Source organism: Scatophagus argus, chromosome 1 (genome assembly GCF_020382885.2).
Source record: "Scatophagus argus isolate fScaArg1 chromosome 1, fScaArg1.pri, whole genome shotgun sequence".
Lineage (NCBI taxonomy): Eukaryota > Metazoa > Chordata > Actinopteri > Scatophagidae > Scatophagus > Scatophagus argus.
Window position 1 is genome coordinate 15,714,974 of NC_058493.1, and position 20,109 is coordinate 15,735,082.

The following is a 20,109-nucleotide window of genomic DNA, read 5'->3' on the forward strand; positions in this document are numbered from 1 at the left end:
TCAGTGCAGGAGGCACCGATCAGGGCGGCAGCTGAAATGTGGCCCGACAGGTCTGATGGGAACTCAGAGACACACAGAGAGAGTGAGAGAGAGCCTGGGAGGTTGCTGAGTGACAGACAAGCCTGTCAGCCAGGTGTATTTAGAAGCAGTCTGGCCAGAATTAAAACAATGACATAGTTGTGTTTGTGTTGCTGAGTAGGGAACTGGTTTACACCTCATCATTTCACTGGCCGAGGAGGAAACCTCAGGGGCTCCTGTGGACTCCCACCACCACCACCACCACCAGCGACAGCAGACGTGACAGGGTGGAATTTCCCCTCCTCTTCTCTGGCTGGAGCCGCGGGCAGATGGTCGCTCTGAGAGTTTGAGCAGAACTCAGGAAGGAGAGTGAGAGGAAGGGTGGGAGGAGGTCCAGAGAGGGAGAGGAAGAGAAGCGAGGAGTGGACAGAAGCGGAGACATGCGTCGCTACGGTTCAGGACGAACTGTTGCCACCACCACTGCCACCACAACAACAGAGGACTCCCCAGAGTCTTCAAGTGAGGTAAGAAGTCCCAGAGAAGTGAGGAACACTGAAACCCTCCCTCTGCCCCCCACCTCTTTGCTCTCTCCTTTCTTCTTTCTGCTTTGCAAGGAATCCTGTGTTTTTTCCTTCCCTCCATCGTCTGTTTGTCCCTTGTTGCGTTAACTCTGCAGCCACTTGTTTCATAACTGCTTATATATATATATATATATATATATATATATATTGATCATCTTCTTTCCCCTGATCCTCTGAGAGTGTGTTGTAGGATGTGTTCACTCACGAGAGTGTGTAATGGGAGCTGAGTGTGCATCAGGCTGGACTGTCATGTTTATTTGAACAGCTCCCTGATAAAACAGGCCATTGTACTCCCCAGGCCTTTAAAGTTATTGTTTTCTAGGGAAGACAGAATATGTAAACTGGATATGACATGGGTTCATTACTGCAGGGAATAATATCGCAAGATAAAACCTGATTTTACACAATGTTTGCTATGCAACCGAACAAAGCAGTCACTGTGGTGTAAATCTCACAATGGATGTAACTGCAGCACAGTATTTGAATAAACTTTGCAGTCCTGTTGCTGGGGTCCATAAATAAACACTTGTTGGTGGACTGTTGAGGTCTGTGAGATTTGTCCACCCCCTCAGTTTCAGTGATGCGTTCATGTCAACTCTTCCCTATCTTTTCTCATGATGACATAACACACACAAAAATCATTTGCCTACAGCAGAACATCAATTATTTGCCTTTTGCTTGTTTGTTTTTCACAGAGGAGGATCAGGCGCCTCAGGTTAACTCTACATGCTGGGGACAATGAAAACAAGGAGCCAAAAACTGCAGACTCAGACACAGTAAGTCTCTCATTGAAATTCATGCAATTGACCCTGCTACATCCTGCCTATAAGTCTTCCTTGACAGCTCTATTTAGACAGGTAAAGGTTTGATAAAAAGAGTTCAATTAAACTTTAAATTCCCTCTTTGATTCAACAAGCCCACTGAATTTGTGTGTGTGTGTGCATCTCACTTTAACCACTGATGTACTCTTAAAAATAGCAATGTGGGAGAATTAATAGGCACTGAAAGTACAAGATTCATTCATCATAAAATACAAATAATTAGAAAGAAAGGTGGTGGAGCTGCTGAGATTTATCTGTTTTTTATCATCTTGACCAGTTACACAATCATGACAGGAGGGTGTGTGCGGGTGATAATGCACATGCAGCTGTTTCACATTTACTTCAAAGCTTAGCTCCGGCTCTGTATTGTAAATCTATTCCTTACAATAGAACATATTTCGAATACTTTTGCTGAACAGACACCTGAGACACCTGGGAGCTTAGTTAAAACAGTACCAACCCCGGTAACCAAACAAACAGGGCTCATGAAAGGGCAGTCGCTTGTTGAAGAGCAGAATCACACTCTGTACAGCATCAGTGTGTGTTAGTGCACGTTGTGGCCGTGTGAATTATTATTGTACGCTGCAGGCTGTGTGTACGTGTTAGCTGTAAGTGGCTCTGCCCCTGTCTTTGTTTGTGTTCAGGATTTGTGGTCCAGAGGCTGATCCCAGAGATTGATAGTAGGAGTGTGAGAACTGAGTGTGACTTCACTTATTGTTGGCACAAAGAGGCTTTTTGATCTTTTTCCTTGTGTACAAACAGCCATGGTGGTATGTTTTCTATGATCTTTGGCTGAGGAGTGTGGTGTCCCTAGTTCTCCTCATACTGATAGCACACTGCTAATCTCTGAATGTCCCTCCCTTGGGGAGGGTGCGACCGTGACTATTGGACCTGATGACGGAGGACAGGGTGGTCAGGAGTTAACACAGAGTAAGACACACATGTGCTCTGTGATGACGTGTACCTCGGTGTGTGTTCAGAGAAGAGGCAGGACTCTGCACTCCTGCAGCTCACTCTCATGGGGCAGACAGCAGCAGCTCTGACAGCAGAGTGACAGTGGCAAAAATAAATAAATAAAATAAAATAAGGGAAGAAAAACATTTTGTGAAATGACCTCATTCACTTTCTTGCCGGACAGTTAGATAGAAAGATCGATAAGTCTGTACGGTAAATATGAAGCTACAGCCAGCAGCTTGTTAGCCTGGCTTAGCACAAACCGTCCAAAGGTAACAAAATCAGCTTATCAGCATTTTAAATGAGCAGGGTGTATCTTGTTTGTTTAATCCATAGATGCTGTAAACTAAGAATAATAATTTGCTGTTTTATGGCAGGATTATTCATAATCATTCAACTTTAGAAGAACAGATTTTGCACAGAACCAGACTAAAATGGACAGCAGTGGTTTCCAGTGCTGGCCTGAAAACACTTTCATATTATCACTACCACACTGTATATAACATTAGCATAGTGTTTAAAACTCAAACTCAAACTCTGGCCAGTTGAAAAGGTTAAAGACTCACCTCTCTGTGTCCTCTGAGTCTGCTCATTGTGTATTCAGTGCTGAGCGCAGAGCTCTGTGCAGGTGCTGCTGTAAATGCTGTGACACACAACTAACACAACATTTAATTCAAATTCAAGCACAGGGACAAAAAGTGACATGTGTGCTGAGGAGGCTCGATCCAGTGGAATTTTTATTACATGTGCAGAAACAAATTCTCCCTGAAGTTCTTCATTATTTGATCCTAGGTGTAATCCGTTGGCAAGACCAGATGTAGGTCAGCTGCATCTGTTTGAGCACATATTTTTGTGACTTTGTGATGAAAAAATAAAAAAGGGAAAAAAGGGAAGACATGAAGCTTATCAAGGAGGAAGGAAATGAGGGAAACATCCTCTAACTGATGTTATGTTTAAGTAGAAGGCCTGGTTAAAGTAGTTCGCCATAAAATTAGAAAGGGTGTATCCTGCAACCTGACACACCACGGACAGAATCCAACCACTGACTACATGATGGCCTACATGAGAAATAATACATGTGCACCATGACACACCCAAAAGACTTGGACACAGTTGCTACTTTTAGAGGTTTCTACACCTACAACATTGATTTCATCTTCACAATGGCCTGAAGTTTCTTCAAAGTCCAACAAGCTACATGAGAGGATCTTTGTGCTCTGACTTCAAATACTACTTTGATGCTGGTGTCGGAAATAAGGAGCCAGTCGAGTACTTCACAATGCCTTCATGCGATAGAGCAGTCAGTTCACATGCAACAAATTGCACAGTAAAATGCCTGACAACGCACTGACCTGTAATTATTTCAAAGCAGTGTCTTGAAGTTGTTTTTACATGTTTACATAATCAGCCAGCGACATCAGTGAGGTCAGGCCCCCTCACAACAGCAGAACCAAACAAACCCTTCTGCACTTTGAGCTACAAGGAGCGAGTAAACACCGTCCTCTGGTGTGGTCAAACATTGGTATTGTAAAATCAAAGCTGCACAAAGAGCGTTGTTATTCTGAGCTGTCAGAGAAGGAGGCCGCAGCATTGTTAAAACATAAAGATGTCGGCTGTTCTCCCCTCCCATTTGCTGGAATTCGCATCCGCCTATTAGCCTTCACTGCTTCTCAACAGCATGTCCTCTGCAGATGAGATGGTGGAGAAATGTGAGGCTCAGCTCTGTTCTCAAGACAACACTGGGATCTTTGTTCTGCTTCCTCCTCACTCTTATCTCTGTGAGAGACTGACGCCCCTTTCTCTGGGTAATAGGTCCTGACTGAATGTTTAGTCTGTCATCTATCTATCTATCTATCTATCTATCTACAACATTTGTTTTTAACTTTTTTTAAACCCAAACAAAAATAGCACATCAGACTCACAGACATACATTTTGTGAATCTTTCAGTCTGAATTGGCCTCCTGGCCTCAGTCGGTGGGCTTGTGCTTTGAGCCACTTAGTTATCCCGTAGTGTGTTCACATAGAGAGCAAAGTGAATTTTTGCCTTGGGTTACTGGTGCGAGTTTGATTGTGGAATTATTTGTTTTCAGTGGATTACTGTACATGTGTTTGAAGTCAACACGCACAAGAGATTCCCGTTTACTCCCATCTTTCTTAATTCCCCTGCCTGTCCCCCCAGCTGTCCCCAGACTTGTCTTCACCAGAAAACACTCTTCAAATATCCTAAGCTCAGTCGAATGACATGAATAATGCGCATAATTTGAATTTTGCGTATTTGATTCATTATTGTGGCCCAGCATCTTGGCCTTTTTATGTAATCCAGTACAAAAGTGGAAAGACTTTATTCGTTTTGTACGTGAACACACCATTGTGCACAGCTGCACACACACCATGTAGAAGCAGGATTCACTTCCACTTGTGAATTGAGATAATTCGTTTAGTTTGCAAACATATTCAGAGCAAGACAGAATGAAACAAACAAGTAAAGAGAAATGTTATAAAATAGAAAAAAAATGCAAGGGTTTGTTTTCTTGCCTTTTCTCTTGCTTCTACATATAATCAGCAACAATGACAGAGTGGAGGACATTATTGCAGCAGGAATGTTACTAACCAGAAGGTGCTGGTAAATGTTTGCAATACAAATGTTTGAACATTTTTTTTTTTTTTTTTTTTTTGAATTTTCAACATTTACTCTTGGAATTAAGTGAATCGTCCACAGCAACAAACTTGAATTTTTTTTTTCTCCTGTAGACTGAGAGCGAGAAAGATGTCAGCGGGGCATGGAAGAAGAAGAATGGACTCATCCAAAGAGAGAGGCCAGCTGGCAGGGAGTCACCTCAGCAGGTAGACATCCACATCCACGGCATGAGTAATAGGCATGACACTGCCACGCACATGCCTGCTTCAGCATGTGTGTCACTGACATCCTCCTGTAAAACACGTTTCTGTGCATACGCCCTCAGGCTGTCATTAATAATGTATTCAGGGACTCAACAAGAGCAAATACTTGTAGATGACAATAACAAAATGTGTGCCTGACATACACTGTATACATATATATATATGTCTCATATATATATATATATATATATATATACATAGAGAGAGAGAGAGAGAGAGAGAGAGAGAGAGAGAGAGAGAGAGGGTATGTATATGTAGGCTCACTGCACTACTGAAACATTTATAGAAACTGAATCTCTAAGTTTCCGTGCTGTAGTTTATCTGTACCCATGGCTATTATTGTAATTGTTATTCAGTTATTGCCTTGTTTAAAGTGCTGCACTTCTCTGCCTGTGCAGGCACCCGTCTGTTAGTGGTACAATAGGCAGGAACGGCAGCAGCTCGTGTACTGGGTTGCAGAAACTTGACACCCTCTATACACCCTGCACTTTTTTTAGTCCTTCGTTCCCAGCCTCCTGTTTCCAGTGCTCAGCAGCAGCCGTGCTGGAAATACCTGATAGAGTGTAAATATGTAGGCATTTTCATCCGCACACGCACAAACACGTGTGATGCACCTGCGAGTCTACATGTCTGCACACAAACAAACACAAACTCTGTGAAAGCCTAAGTCAGCCTCAGTGGAGGGTGGCTACAGAAACCTGACCGGGGCGATCTTGTCTCCCTCAGCACCTCGGAGACATAACCAATGGGGCGCCAGAGACCTCTCTGCAGCATCATGGGCCTAAAGTGTACGGCATTGTGCAGAGGACGGGCTCGGACAGACAGCAGCAGGTGATGGCTCGTGAGTGGACGGTCAGTCACCTTCAGGATGAGATGAAGTACATCAGGGAGGTGAGTGGAAACTAACACAACAAGCAGCCGGGCCTTCAACACAACACATCATTGTTTCAGCATCACGTTGTCTACTGTATGCACGCCTGTGCGGGATGCTATGGAGACACTGTCTGTACGTTCTGTGTTTCAGGTGAGAGACTCTTTGGAAAAGGTGAGAGAGCGGATGTACGGGCAGTTTGGAGGAATGCAGCAATCAATGCAGAAGCTTTCGCAAGAACTCGTGGTAATGAATTATGTATCACTACGTGTGTGCTCTTCAAACTCCAGACTGTGAGGCTGTGAACAGATCTGAAAATGCAATGTAACGTGTGCGTCTGCAGGCTGCCAATGCACATCAGAGGAGTCTGGAGTCGGAGGTGAGGATCCGGACGTCAGCCATGGAGAGCTTTGATCAGATGAACAGCTCTCTGATAGCTGCCAACATTGGTCTGCAGGTAACAAAATCAGTGTCACTGAACTTGTGAAAATCTGCTCATTGGAGACTGCATGCCATTGCAGAAAAGGTTGGCAGGATGAGTAAATGATGTTTCCTTTGCAGAAATCCCTTCTGGCGAACTGTCAGAGCAGAGTGGACAGGAGAGAAGAACTGAAGACGTTGAGGGGCACCTGTGAGAAAGCACAAGAAAAACTCAGAGATACGGAGCTGGAGCTGGCTGCTGCCCAGGCTGAAAACCAGACTTTGAGACTACAGGTAGTCCTGCAGTCACATCTCTTTCTCACACCCTTATGCATCCACAAATTTCAGAGCAGTACAGAAGTGATCTGGCACTTTGTAGATACTGGTCACCCAGCTAGTGCGACAAGAGTGTGCTCAAATGGCCTGTTGCAAAGTGGTCTGATGAGTGGAGACGTGTGGCTACCAAAGAAAGAAACATGTAGAAATGAATAGTCTCTACCTGACACCTCAGCTGTCTTCCGTCTCTGCAATTTCAGCAGTAGGCTAGAATAAAATCAACGGTTAAACATAAAACTGAAGTGGTGATCAAAATAGTGGTGAAAGTTAGGACTCTTAATTTCTGCTGTGCTTTCAATTGTCCAGGTGGAGTCTTCACAGGAGGCCCACACTCAGGCGCTGCAGGAGCTGTCAGCTAAACTACAGCAGGAGTACGAGGAAAAACTGCAGGAGGAACAACGGAAACACAGAGAGGAGATTGAAAAACTGCAGGTCTGCATGCTTCACCCCTTTTCATCAACTCACCATCACACACAGTTTCAGCGCCAGTAGAAATCAAATCACGTGTGTCAACAAAAGGATAGATGTGTGACAGCAAAATGTTTCCTGAAGCATATTCAGTTTAATATTTGGCCAACAATGCAGATGAATGACTGCACTCTTTATAATTTGATGTCCCATAAAAGCAGTAAAACTATCTAAACTGAAGTGTCTTTCCGTTCACACAGGCCCAACTCGATGAGTACATCAGGAGGTTAGAGGAAGCAGAGAGAAACATCAGGACTGCGGAGGCCAAGATTGCTGAGAGGGACCAGAGGATCGTTGAAGTGGAGCGTCTGCTGGACTGCATGGGAAAGGTAAGGCAAATTTTAATGTGACAAATATCAAGCTAGCTGTACTTTTTGCAGATAAACTTTGTAAGGAAAAATATTTTTGCAGGAAAAGAGTCAACTCCAAAAGAAGCTGCAGGAATGTGAACAGCGTCTACGCTTGTTGGAGCTGACAGACACGACCGATGCAACTGTAGCCAAAAGGTACAGAAAGGATTTTCACATAAGCAAGCACCTGTACGACAAAACAATTCCAAACACAAAGTCTACTTCCTAGCTTTTCTCAGGTGCATCACACAGACTTCATCAGCTGTTGGAGTGCAGGATTTTCATGGAATTGAAATTGTTTTCCATGGTCAAGAGTACATTTTCATCCTTCCAAAAAAATCATTACTTTGTTTTGATGGAAGTCCAGTACAGAAGCTAGAGCAATGATTCTGACATTCTGACTCACAGCAGTGTCCAAGAATTTGCAATGACAAAGGCTGCAAATCAGTCAGTGCGCTGCAGTCCCTTGTCTCTCTAATGCTTGCTATCCTTGTCCTGGCTGGAATAAGCAAGAAGAGCTCCATTTCAAGGGACTTAACGGATTTAGTGGTTGTTTCTCCTGTTAAGGTCCAAAGATCTGCAGTCTGAATCTGTGGATCTCCGTGAGAGGATCAAGCACTTGAACGACATGGTGTTCTGCCAGCAGAGGAAGGTCAAAGGAATGATCGAAGAGGTGAGGAGAGTTTGCTTTTTCTGTGTGTAAATACCGTCCACTCACGTGCATTCAGGTCTTCTGTCCCACTAGTGTTTTGGTTGTGGGTGTGGATGAGACACATATGTCAGCTGAAGTGACAGAACTTTGTTTAGTAGTATGGATGAGTTGTGCACAAAGATTATATAACTTACCCCACCCAGAGTCAGTAAAGGATGGCATGTTGTGCTGGGCTAGTGCTTAAAATGCATACTGATAATTTGAAGATAAATTAAAGAAATTAGAGTGTATTATTATTGTTATTTTACGTAGCCCATCTTTTCCCAAAAAAAGTTATTCCTTGTGTTCATACTCCCTCCATCTCCATCATCTAATTCTTGTGTTGCACGGATGATTTTTTGCCAACAGTGATGCTTTAAATCAAAGGTCTGTAATTTATGACTTATTTCCAAGAATGTTCCCGAAAATAACCATGTGATTATATAGTATATGTAGGGAAAGTACAGGCAGTGTTCAATTAGTACACTTCTAGTTAATAAGGAATTGCTGGTGTGTCTTGAACAGTCGTGCAGTAAGTGCACAGCAGGTCAGCTTGTAACAATGTGAAATTAATCACACATTATAGTTATTTCCAGGAACCTTCTGAGAAAGTAATCAGGAAATTACAGACTCACTAAGATAACAATATTACTTAAAATAGTCTAGAGGAAATACGTGACTGAAAACACCTAATAATTGATTTTAATTAAGTGTTGTCTTCTTGTAATTGTGAAGGTTGAATCACTGCGAGCTCAAGTCGCTCAGAAAGACATGTTCATCTCGGAGCTTCTGGACAGAATTGCAATAGTGGAGTGTGAGGTAAGAAAAATGTGTCGCCGTGCGTTTACGGCTTGTTTTGATCATGGCGTGGTGTGGTAATCTGCTGCATGTCTGAACGTCATTGCCTGGGCTTCTGAGTGCTGAACTCGCAGGAATGTCTGTGTCACTGCGCCTATCAAATCACTTTCAAGTGACTTCAGTCTTCTGCATGTATCTGACCTGACAGTGTTGTTTCCTCTTTTCCTTTTCCTAGAATAATGAATTAGAAGACAAGCTCAACTATTTTATGTCCATACAGAATAGGCCGCGAGAGGTTTTAAAAACCAGGGAGATAGGAGTGGGCTGTGATCTGCTCCCCAGGTAAGAAGCAAAGTCAGAGGAACACATTTAATAGCATAAGGTTATAGCTGGTGCTTCCTTTGGAGGTGGTTTCTCACTCTGTTGTCTGACTGTGCATCTGCAGAAGTGAAGCACAAAGGCATGATGTTGAACCTCAATGTGAACCAAGTCATCTCCATCCCATACAACACCCCCCACCACCCCTTCATCCACCATCACTAGTGAAACCTCCATCACCCACTCAGCCTCCATCCCCCCCACGACCTCTTTCCCCTGTACAACCTTCATCTCCAACACAACCTTCATCCCCCATACAATCCTCATCGCCCACATCTCCTTCTCAAAATCCATTCCTGTACCTGACCTTACCCACCCAACCAAGGACATTTAAGGCTAGTAACCCTCCACCCAGCAGGCTGGAGTCCAGTTTACTGAGGTACACTCCTCTCGAATACAGCCGCATCCTGCACTCCAGCCCCTTAGCGCAGAGCGGGGTGCTCTCCTGCACCCCTTCATCTGAATCTGACCCTCCTGCGAGCGCAGCCCAATCTGGGAGAGATGAGGTGGATGGAGAAACAAGTACAGACACGCAATCAGGTGCAGAGGAATTCGCTTCATCCCTTTCCTCTGCCCAGCCAAGATCAAGAGCCCCTCAAGTTTATTCGCCGTTTATGAAGCTTATGGAATTAACAGCAAAGATAAACATAGATCCATCCTGAAGTTAGAATTTTATGGAGTCACTGTCATTTTTGGTTGTAAATATGAAGTTACATATTTACAATCCAGTCCTGAGAGTGGCATTTATCATTTATTATAACCAGCAAGAACAGCTCCTACGATGTTGAAGTATTCCTTTAAAACTCTGTTGTCTTCAGTCTTATACCTATTTACTGCTGGTGGTTTCCATTATTATCTCATTTTTTGAACAATCAAAATTGGCACATGCACATCAGTTATGTGTTGCAGAATATGATTCTGGTTTATGATGTTAAAGGTTTTTTGGAGTTTTTCATCCTGTGTTTGCATGTAGCACTATTCATGATGAGAAAATGTTTCTTGCTCTTGGGTGTAAATAATCTGATGCTCTGTAAAATAATTGTAAATAATATGCTGAAGGATTATATTTGTTTTGTTTACAGGTGATATAGCCCATTTATGTTGCTCAGTGAGCTATTTGCAATCAGTCCTATATGAGGCCGATGAGGTTATTGTTTTTATTTTCCTATTATTTTATATTGGCTCTGTACAATTTTAATGAATATTATTTTCTTATCGTCACATGATGTACAAAATATTTATTTACACGCTTTGTGCCTTTGTAAACAGTATATTTGATACTGGTGATGGAAATTAATCTCTTTAAATTGGCAACAGGGTAATATAATAATATAATATAAAGCACATTGCTGTGATGATCTGTGGTAAAACTGTTCAATCACTTTAAATGTAACGACCTCGTTAGGGTGACTGCCATTCCTGAGCCACAGGCGCAAGTATTATCCAGCTGTTGTCTGCACTGCCACAACTGTGTTTGAAAAACCTTTATGAGGTGCCTTTTCCTTATCGATACATATCATACTACGACACAACGGCCAGCATATGTTTGGATAATAAAGACTTCACTGGATGAGCAACATTTTCTAAAGCCTGAAGCCGTGTGTCTACTTCACTACTACTGCGGGGTGTGGGTTCAGTGAATTCTCAGATCTGGTGTTGCATTGCGTTTACACTATTTTTATGTAGGTTTGATTATGCAAACCTCTAGCTGACAAGAAATAACTCAGCTTTTTCACTGAATTGTATATTTGTTACATTTCTTGAAATTTTCATATGTGCAGAGTAAGGCAATACATGGTGTTAAGGCAATTGTTGGTAACAGTGATGATGCAAACAAATCTGTAGATTTGCCAATAAGTTTTCAGTGTCTCCAAAGTTGGCAATCATTAAGACAAAAAGGTGAAATTGGACATTTGACAAAATTATGATCAGGATTTGAAGAACTTGAACATCTAGAGTGTGCAGTCACAAGTTCATAAGTCATATTAATCAAAGCACATCTATGCATGTAATAAGGAAGAGAAAGTTGCAACCTTATGAATCAAAAGAAAAATATATTTTTGGATAAAGTCTGTAGAGATTGTTTTCCAGCTGTACAGCTACAGCCAAAAGTTAAACTGTCTTTGAACTCTAAGAGGGAACGGAAAGGACACAGCTGTAACCTCATGGTTGAAGCTGGGTCATTGTTCATTGAGCTGTGTGAGAAACTGGTTGGCACAGGGTTTGGGAAACATCTGCATGGGAAATGCAGCTACGGAAAATCTGAGACTGTGAAGCCTGTTTAGACTGACTGCACCGGTTAAAGGAAAAGAAATAAATATCCTATATAAAGAACTGTCAGGGGCGTGAGTTTTCTGACGGAAACCCTGGAATGTAAACTTAGTGCCGATAACCACATTTGACCTGAAGAGGGCAGCAAAGCACCTTCATTGGTTGAGACAAAGGAAGATGTGCAATTCACAAGTCTATACAGTGGGGGCGCTAGAGCAACCCTTACATGATTGATTTCCGCAGAAGAAGACGATGAATCCCACTTTGAAATGTTGTTGTCTCATGTTGAAAAAGTGAACCTGCCGCCTTCTAGGTTTCCGAAGTTTCTTAACGATTAAAGAGTCAGTTAACAGATGGCGTTTTGAGCTTGTTAACGTGTGAAAATAGTTTTTAATGTACAATGCTAAACTGAGACGTTATTGCTGTTTGTGAATGGCTGTACAGCTATTTGAAGCTAGCTGTCACTAGCTAACAGTGATGTTCTCGTCGTGGACTGAGCGTCAGGGGCAGGTGGGAGACCTGAGAAACCAGAGCAAAGAAGAGCTCCAAGAACTTCTCGTGCGACAGGAGAAGATACTCTCCAACAAGTAAGTTCACAGTATTAGCCACAGTTTCTCTACTTGAGGCGGAGGCTACAAACTGTGGGCATGTTCGTACGTGTGTCAGTGTGGCACTTCCTGGCGTGGACTCACTGTCAAAATAGCTTCTTTTGAAACCTTGGTAATAGTTACACAGGAGAGCCATGGTGACTCCGCCGTGACTGAGTTAAAAGAGCACAGAGCTTACAGGAGGTCTGGCTTTCCTCTGCAATGAGCAAATCATCTTTACACTCCACCATGTGAACTAAAACACTGCTGTATCTAAGCATAAGGCCACAGCTACGTAACATTTACAATGTTCATAACAAAGTGACTGCTAGTCTAGCCCAAGTCAGTTTTAGACCAAATGATGGTAAAAATGTTTCTAAAAGGAAAATATTACAGAACGTTACGATTTTCATCATGAGTCTGTACTACCATGCTGTAAAATGATCAGATTGCAGCTATACAACACTTAACTCTAACTGTACAAAAAACTTTTTATATAAATAGACTTTTTGTTCAATGTGCTATACAGTTAGGATGATTTAGTTTTATTACATAGATGTCGGCCCCCAAGCCATCAAGAGATAGATAGATAGATAGATACTTTATTGATCCCGAGGGAAATTCAAGAGTGAATAATATGTCAAGCCATTCAAACATTTTAAAATAGACAAAGTAGAATGTGGTGAAAATAGTTATGCATTTAACTACTATGCAGCTGCTATGCTTATGGTGTAGTAGTGGTACATTAGACACCAATAGAATATATTTGTTTATTGTTTTCATGCAATGATGGCTGTAGCATTTGGAATTATTTAGGCCACAAAAAAACAAAACCAGAAATCATGAATGGAGAAACATAACAAATACAGATCCTTGTGATCGGAGGGTCAATTGCCCCAACGGGCAGGAAAAATTTGGGTGTGGTGTAGTGACTATTGCGAAAATTGCTTCCCCCCGCTCCATTAGCCGGCTGATGTGACCTTGAGCAACCCCCCCAATATGCTCCCCGGACGCTTGATGGTGCCCACTGCTCCTGTGTGTGTTTCACTGCATGTGTGTGTTCAACTAAGGATGGGTCAAATGCAGAAGGCGAATTCAGTGTGTGTATATAAAAATATATATACTGTCAATAAAGCTGATTCTTCTTGGCGTGAATGCACCATCATAATCACAACACCACATTAGTGAGGAACTTTTGGAAGAATGGTATCCACCCTTGACTACCCTTATCTACAACATCTGTCCAAGACATTTAATGCTGCTTTAATTTAATGTATGTCATCTGTATCTTGACTGATCTTTTTTAATATAGCATGAAATAATGGATTTGTGTTGTTTTCAGGAAGTTAGTACAGACTCTTCCTGACAAAGGGAAAAAGATCAAAGAATTTGCTGAGAAAGTTCGCCTTGCCGTTGAACACCATGATGAAGAGGAGAGGAGACAGAGCCTGGTGTCTGCTGCCAGGACAGAGTTACAGTCCAAGTACCAGCAGGCTTTCACCGTGCAGCAGCGACGTGCTGTCCCCATCACACCAGTAGCATCATACCAAAACAGGCAAAGTGAGGGTGCTGCAAGCGATGTGATGCAGGAGAGGGAGACCTCACCTGCCGCACATGTGCAGGAAAACAACACTTTGGACGAGCAGCAGGACCAGCTTGTCTCCAGAGTGGCTGCTGGTGAAACCATGGAGACATCTGCTGCTGGGGCCTCTCTGAACTCTGATGAGACAAAAGAGGGAGACCTTGTGGAGGCCTTGGGAAGGGTCAGACTGTCTGAAACTAGTACTGGTTTCAATAGTGAGTCCAAAGGCCCATTAAACAGCACAGCAAGAGACAATTACTTTTTCAGAAAGCAGATACCAAAAAAGCCCCGCTATGTAACTGTTCTGGAAAGAACAGAGAAGACTCCAGCTCCCAGGAAACAAAAATTCAAACCAAATCAGTAAGTGGGCTTTGTTTAATGATATGATTGTACACATTTATAACAAAAAATACTTTGATAATTATATAGATTTCATTCATTTATTTGTAAATGACATCTCTTCAACTGTGTTTTCAGGCTGCCCCACGGAACTGAGATCTCTTCATCAGGATCCTCATCTCCCAGCCAGTCTTCTGAAGGCTCATCGCCACTTTCGGCACAAGCCAGGAGAGAGCGGGACAGAAAACACCTGGATGACATCACTGCAGCCAAACTCCCTCCTCTTCATCACAGTCCGGCTAAGCTTCTGTCTCTGGAAGAGTCAGCCATCCTCCTGAAGGAACAAACTAAGAAGCAACAAGTAAGTGCAACTAAGTCCTCCACAGACTTGTTTTTTACATATGTTGCATGCATTGAATTGTAGACAGACTGAAAGGTTCAGAAATTTCCACTTGCTCAAAGCAAATTTAGCCTTTTTTGCAAGCTAAATGAGTAAGGCTCTTCAACTCTTGGTGGCTCTTCAGACCGAAAACGGTCCCGGGTTTAAGTATCCTACAGGTGCTGCTGACACATAAAATGATAATCCAGAAAATCCAGTTTGAGTGGCAGATGCATGTTGAGAACTTACTGGACAGCAAAACAGTACACAGTGTTCATATTAAGAGAAAAGGATGTTACTACTCTGTTGCTCACTCGCTGTAGTATCAGCATCATTTCATTTTTCACTGCAGCTATCGTAAGTGTGGAAATGCAGTATTCATGTTAGAAGGTAATTGCCAGAATGTGCTCTTGGGTGTTTTTGATTGGCTGCCATAGCTCTTTGCCGAATGAGGATGCATTGTGGTCTAACAAAAGCGTGGCAGGTTCCCCTATTTTGCTGGGTGACCCAGCCTAGGTGCACCCCTGGACTGACCTAATTTAAATGAACAAGAGGTCTGCTGTTGCCACAGTGATTCTCAGTGGGCCTTTAAATTTATATGGTAAATGACATACTTCACACACGTAAGGTGATATCCTACTGTAACAGTAAAGATTTTTATTTATTTGAACAGTTTTTGACCAGAAGTTTTACTTCTTTATTTTCTTTGTGTGCTGAGCTGTGTAAATTATTCCAGCCACAATCACAATTTGTAATGTAATAGATGAAAATGGCAACTCTGTTCCTACTGGGGTATGATTACAGCAAATTAATTTGATTCGTAGTACTGAGTGTGGTGTTCATATTTTAGCTAGATGCAAAATTGTGGAATTAATTGATATTGACTCCAGAGATGAATTTTACACGTCATATCCACCATCAGCTCTGGAGGGCAGCGTTGAGGCAGTGTAGGCACCATTTATCACTTCACATCCAAAGTAATGATTGCAGAGCCAAACGTCAAACAGTGTGCTGTCGACTTGCAGAGGACTGTTAAGCTTATTATCAGTCCTACTTTTGTTGAGGGTTTAACAGCTATGGCTGTGCTGCTTTATGATAATGTGCTAGTTTTCTGTTTACCAGCCTATTCATGTCAACTTTGTCTCTGTGTTGTGCTTAATTTCAGGAGGTGCAGGCCAAGCTGGCAGCCCAGAAACTGTCTGAGGGATTGAAGGTCTCTATGGGGAGCTACACTCCTGACTGTGGCCCCATGGCAGCCTACAGAGAGGTTCATGATGAAGGAGCCCAGCTCTCCTCAGAGGAAGACTGATCCTGGAAGGCCAAAGCTGGGGAAACCAGTGTGACCTTGGCCCTGAGGGAAGCAGGCTTTGGACCTCGCAATCAGGACCCATCAAACAGGATTTTCATTCCAAGGACAAGAATTCTTGAGAGAGGAAAAGGGGTCTTTGCACGGAGTGAAGGCATAGTTGGTAGCCCAGACTCAGCTCAGGAAACTGAATGGTTGAGAAACTAGCTTACTTATTTGTCATTCAGATCGTACTGGGTTCATTTAATTCAGTTGCTGAATAGGAGTTTTAAATGAAAAAATTTAAGCATGTATCACAAGAGAAATGTTTGCTGAAACCGATGATGATGTGTTAATCATTATGTGCATTGAAAACTCATCAGGTTGTGATGCGGACTGTTTTGGCACAACTATGTTAACAGTTATGTCTGTAAAATAAACATGACACTGCAGGTAGTTGTGTCACATTCAGTCGGTACAGAAGAAGGCCTAACACAACTGAATAAATAGACCTGATTTCCCAAATGGCCGTGTTTGTGTAAAATGTCAATCTATTTTTCCCCCAGATTAGAGCTGTTGTGAATAACCTCTTCAGCTTTTTCGGTATGGATGAAAATGAGCCTCTAAATGATATTCTGCGAGTTCTGTTCACTTGTATGCTCTAGAACTATAACTGCTCACAAGTGAGAGCATCAGGAAAGTGGTTTTGGTTATCCAAGTGTTAAGCTTACCTGCCCTGATGTAGTTTATTTAGCACAACCTCCGTCTGTGTATCTTACACGTTGTACTCTGCTGTACTCGGCTGTTACCAGAGGGCTGGTGCTTCTAGCGGTGTTGTGGAGATGTATCATCAAGAGAAAGTTTAAATGCAGCACTGACCCATGAGCAGACGGGAATATGAGGGCCGAACTGAACCTGGTCAAAAATACAAATCATACAGTGTGTAATCTACAGTTACTGCACTGATACTTTATCTGTGAGTACTGATTTGTTGTTATCTATATATATTGGTTTTGATAATGAGAAGGGATACTGTGTACTATTTGAATTATTATAGTATGCACTATGTTATATTAAATAGACTTGAAACCCCCTTGAAATATAACAGTTTACATTAAGGAGTGAGCTTGAATGTAAGGTCTAATGCACCACAAAATCGTACTTGAAGTACAGCACTTGAGTTATGCACTGTTTCTCTCATGCGGTTGTATCAAATGGATGCAAACTATTTCATTCTTGAGTCCAGCTTTTTTTTTTAAAGTTTATTTCTGTGCGAAATATTTCTGCAAGTTGACACCAATTTCATCTTGTAGTGAAGCTGTGGTCAGCTGCAGGCACTGATTCTCTAAAATCCTGTGAGATGTTATCAAGCAGGGATCTGTGACACACTTGATAAGATTAATGCAGGGTTCGTGAAATATTGGAGCTTGATGGCTGAGACATCTGGACTGCATTTGGCTCGTGTTGTTGCTGGGAAAGGAAGGCGATGATGGGATGGCAGCAGGCTAATGCAACATGGCAAATACCATTTCTCAACTTTGCCGATATGCGGTAGATAAGAAGTGCCAGCTAAGTTCAGCATCTTTCCAAACAGCCTTTCCCATCATCTCTCTGCCAGCTCTCACAGGAGACTGCAGGCCACACTTAATTTAAACAGCCTGATGCAGGGATTTTGATGACAACGTTCCTATATGGAATTTGGTTTTAGTAATTTGCAGATCTGGATAAATATGAAAAAAATATTTATGTTTCCAGACTTTTGCCATTATTTTCTAAAATACAAACGTTTTTTAAAAATAGAGCAGTGAGTGTGCAGCATTAAGTCCACATAAAATGTCGGATTTTAAGATCATTTACTTACATAATAAATGTCTGGCTATTTGTTCCGAGATGGATATTTCTGAAAAATCTACTGATACGTTTGGAAATTTGAGTCTGGAAAAGTGTGGAATTTCAAAATGGAAAATGTGTAAGAGCCCTGTAATGAGGATGACAGAAGGCGCTCAGGCACGATTTGGAGGAAATGAGGGTGGGTTCATGAAGGTCAGAGTCTGGTGGTAGATGCTCCTTGATAACCTTTGGTAATTTTTGTTGAGGCACTGGTGAGAGAGTTTTTAAGCCATCTGATTGCTGTGTATTTAGACACTGTATCTGATCGGCTCCAGAGTGGCCCTGTGGTGACTTCCAATAACAGATCCATGAGCACGCTCCACAGAGGATCCTCATTGTGCTGGGATTAATTACAACCTACCTTGCTTAGAGAAATTCAGAGACTGTTACCAATTAAGGGGCACATTTTTGCCTTAGCTTTTCTCTGTGGTATCTGGCGTTCAAACCTAACTCTGAACGTATGTTGATGTTGTTGAGGTGGAACCAAGCACACACACTCTGTAGTCAAAGCTTTTTTGTGTTGTCCATTGATGATGAGGTTGTTTATACTTCAACTTGAATCCCAGACCCCTTGTCTCAGATTAATAAGCTCCTCATGAAGTAGTCTGCAAGTGATTTGCTCCAACTCTGAGTCCGAAATCACACGTCTCGCGGGAGTAGAAATAATTTGCTGTTTGGGAGGGGAAACTGGAATGTGATTTCAAAACTGCCTCTTCAAAGAGCAGTCAGCCCAGCCTAAATTAGATATACAGTATGATGTATAGACTGGCGTTAAACACGAGTAAGGCCCTCAGCACAATGATTGGATTATATCTGCCAGGTTACAAAGTCTGAGGTCATGCTTTTTCCATTCTCTGATGTTTTTGTCATATTTTTTTTCAGGGCACATGAAGGAATGAAATAATGCAGCAGCTTTCTGCAGATAAGGTTGCAGCCTATCTCCTCATCCCAATCAGAACCAGAACCAGAACCAGTGGTGGAAGAAGCACTTGGATCCTTTACTAAATAAAAGGAATGTAGAATTTCCTTATGTAAAGTAAAAGTATGAAATGTATTTCCCTCTAAATGTATTTAAATTATCTAATATCAGCAATGTATCATCCCCTATGATGAACATGTGCTGCAATATGAGATTGACTTTTAGCTGAGCAGCTCAAGTAAAGTCTTGGCTCCAACAAGGGTGTAAATAACATCTTTTCAAATTAATTTGGGATCTTGGGGAGAAACTCGTGTTGCACCAAACAAGCTGTATAGAGCCATTTTTATTTCTGTTGTTTTTTTTTGTTTTTTTTTTCTTCAGTTGTTTGGGAGAATACTGTGAAGCTTCAAAAATGTTTTTTGGACTAAGAAACTAAGGGGTAAGTAAGTGGGAGAACTATTCCTTTAATCTGAAAAGTAGTTAATAACTATATAGATGAACGTAATGAAGTAAAAAGCACAGTGTTTTCTTGTGAAATACAGTGGAGTCAAAATAGAAGTAAAATACAAGTAATTCATTGATATTTTGAGATGTGTTTTGCTGAACAAATGTTTTATGTGCAAAGAAGCCGTGAACGAGAAACAAACAACTCGTGTGACTTCAGCACGTGGATGTTTTGTGCTCTCCTGACATGACGACAAAGAACGTACCGTCGTAATAGTTTTTTGACAGGACTGCGCTGAGGTCTCCAGTTATCTCACTGTGAAGCGTCTGTGAGAGAGAGGAAGCTCGCACGCCGTTCGTGTCATGACTCTCGACTGCCTGAGGAAGCGTGATATGTGGCTTCAAGATTCATGGGAGTCCTGCAGCTGTCTCACCGTGTAGATAGGAGAGAATTCCCTGACTGGTGGGTGAGTCTCACAGAGGTGTCCTGAACTGAGTGTCTGTTCGAAAACATGGTCGTGGGAATGATTTACTGCATTTTCACATTCTTAAGATTAAGGGGTTTTTTTTATTTTTTATTTAATGTTCACCAGGCAGGGCACGTTTATGGCCTATGAGTGTGGTTAGAGTGCAGCTATTTTCTGTGATTGCTTGTCTGTTAAAGACTGTGCTTGTACAATACGTTACATCCTATTAGGAGCAGAACTGTAGCAGCTGTTTCACAGACATTTCGTGCATGTCGGTGTGGATGCTCTCCACAGAAAGGATGCTAACAATTTTTATCTTGTCGATTCCTCTTCACTAAGATGTCTGTGTGGAAAGTTT

The 20,109-nt window shown here is 42.1% G+C and overlaps 2 protein-coding genes across 3 annotated transcripts; both read left to right on the forward strand.

Annotated features, from left to right (window-relative positions):
- Positions 1 to 11,837, forward strand: LOC124057846 (myocardial zonula adherens protein). Of its 2 annotated transcripts, none has more exons than XM_046386441.1 (14): positions 1 to 542; positions 1,295 to 1,375; positions 5,127 to 5,219; positions 6,003 to 6,167; positions 6,301 to 6,393; positions 6,491 to 6,604; positions 6,709 to 6,861; positions 7,210 to 7,335; positions 7,572 to 7,700; positions 7,783 to 7,877; positions 8,289 to 8,394; positions 9,148 to 9,231; positions 9,491 to 9,552; positions 9,656 to 11,837. In XM_046386441.1, exons 1-14 carry the CDS (start codon positions 459 to 461, stop codon positions 10,248 to 10,250), a joined length of 1,980 nt encoding a protein of 659 aa, XP_046242397.1. In that variant the 5' UTR covers positions 1 to 458; the 3' UTR covers positions 10,251 to 11,837. The 2 variants fall into 2 exon arrangements, with proteins under 2 accessions (XP_046242397.1, XP_046242388.1); XM_046386432.1 differs by having other exon boundaries at positions 9,446 to 9,552; positions 9,656 to 11,836.
- A 243-nt stretch (positions 11,838 to 12,080) lies between these two features.
- On the forward strand, positions 12,081 to 16,556 carry polr2m (RNA polymerase II subunit M). The gene is made up of 4 exons (XM_046386456.1): positions 12,081 to 12,446; positions 13,789 to 14,388; positions 14,506 to 14,728; positions 15,912 to 16,556. The coding sequence occupies exons 1-4, from the start codon at positions 12,337 to 12,339 to the stop codon at positions 16,053 to 16,055; spliced, it is 1,077 nt and encodes a 358-aa protein (XP_046242412.1). The 5' UTR covers positions 12,081 to 12,336; the 3' UTR covers positions 16,056 to 16,556.
- The last annotated feature ends 3,553 nt before the right edge of the window (positions 16,557 to 20,109 follow it).

Excerpts from the sequence above, each read along its gene's own strand:
- LOC124057846 (XM_046386432.1), top strand. The coding sequence starts at position 459 with ATGCGTCGCTACGGTTCAGGACGAACTGTTGCCACCACCACTGCCACC. Across the intron at positions 5,220-6,002 it reads GCAGGGAGTCACCTCAGCAG|CACCTCGGAGACATAACCAA; the intron begins GTAGACATCCAC and ends TGTCTCCCTCAG. Across the intron at positions 9,232-9,445 it reads TTGCAATAGTGGAGTGTGAG|AATAATGAATTAGAAGACAA; the intron begins GTAAGAAAAATG and ends TCCTTTTCCTAG.
- polr2m (XM_046386456.1), top strand. The coding sequence starts at position 12,337 with ATGTTCTCGTCGTGGACTGAGCGTCAGGGGCAGGTGGGAGACCTGAGA. Across the intron at positions 14,389-14,505 it reads CAAAAATTCAAACCAAATCA|GCTGCCCCACGGAACTGAGA; the intron begins GTAAGTGGGCTT and ends CTGTGTTTTCAG. Across the intron at positions 14,729-15,911 it reads AACAAACTAAGAAGCAACAA|GAGGTGCAGGCCAAGCTGGC; the intron begins GTAAGTGCAACT and ends GCTTAATTTCAG.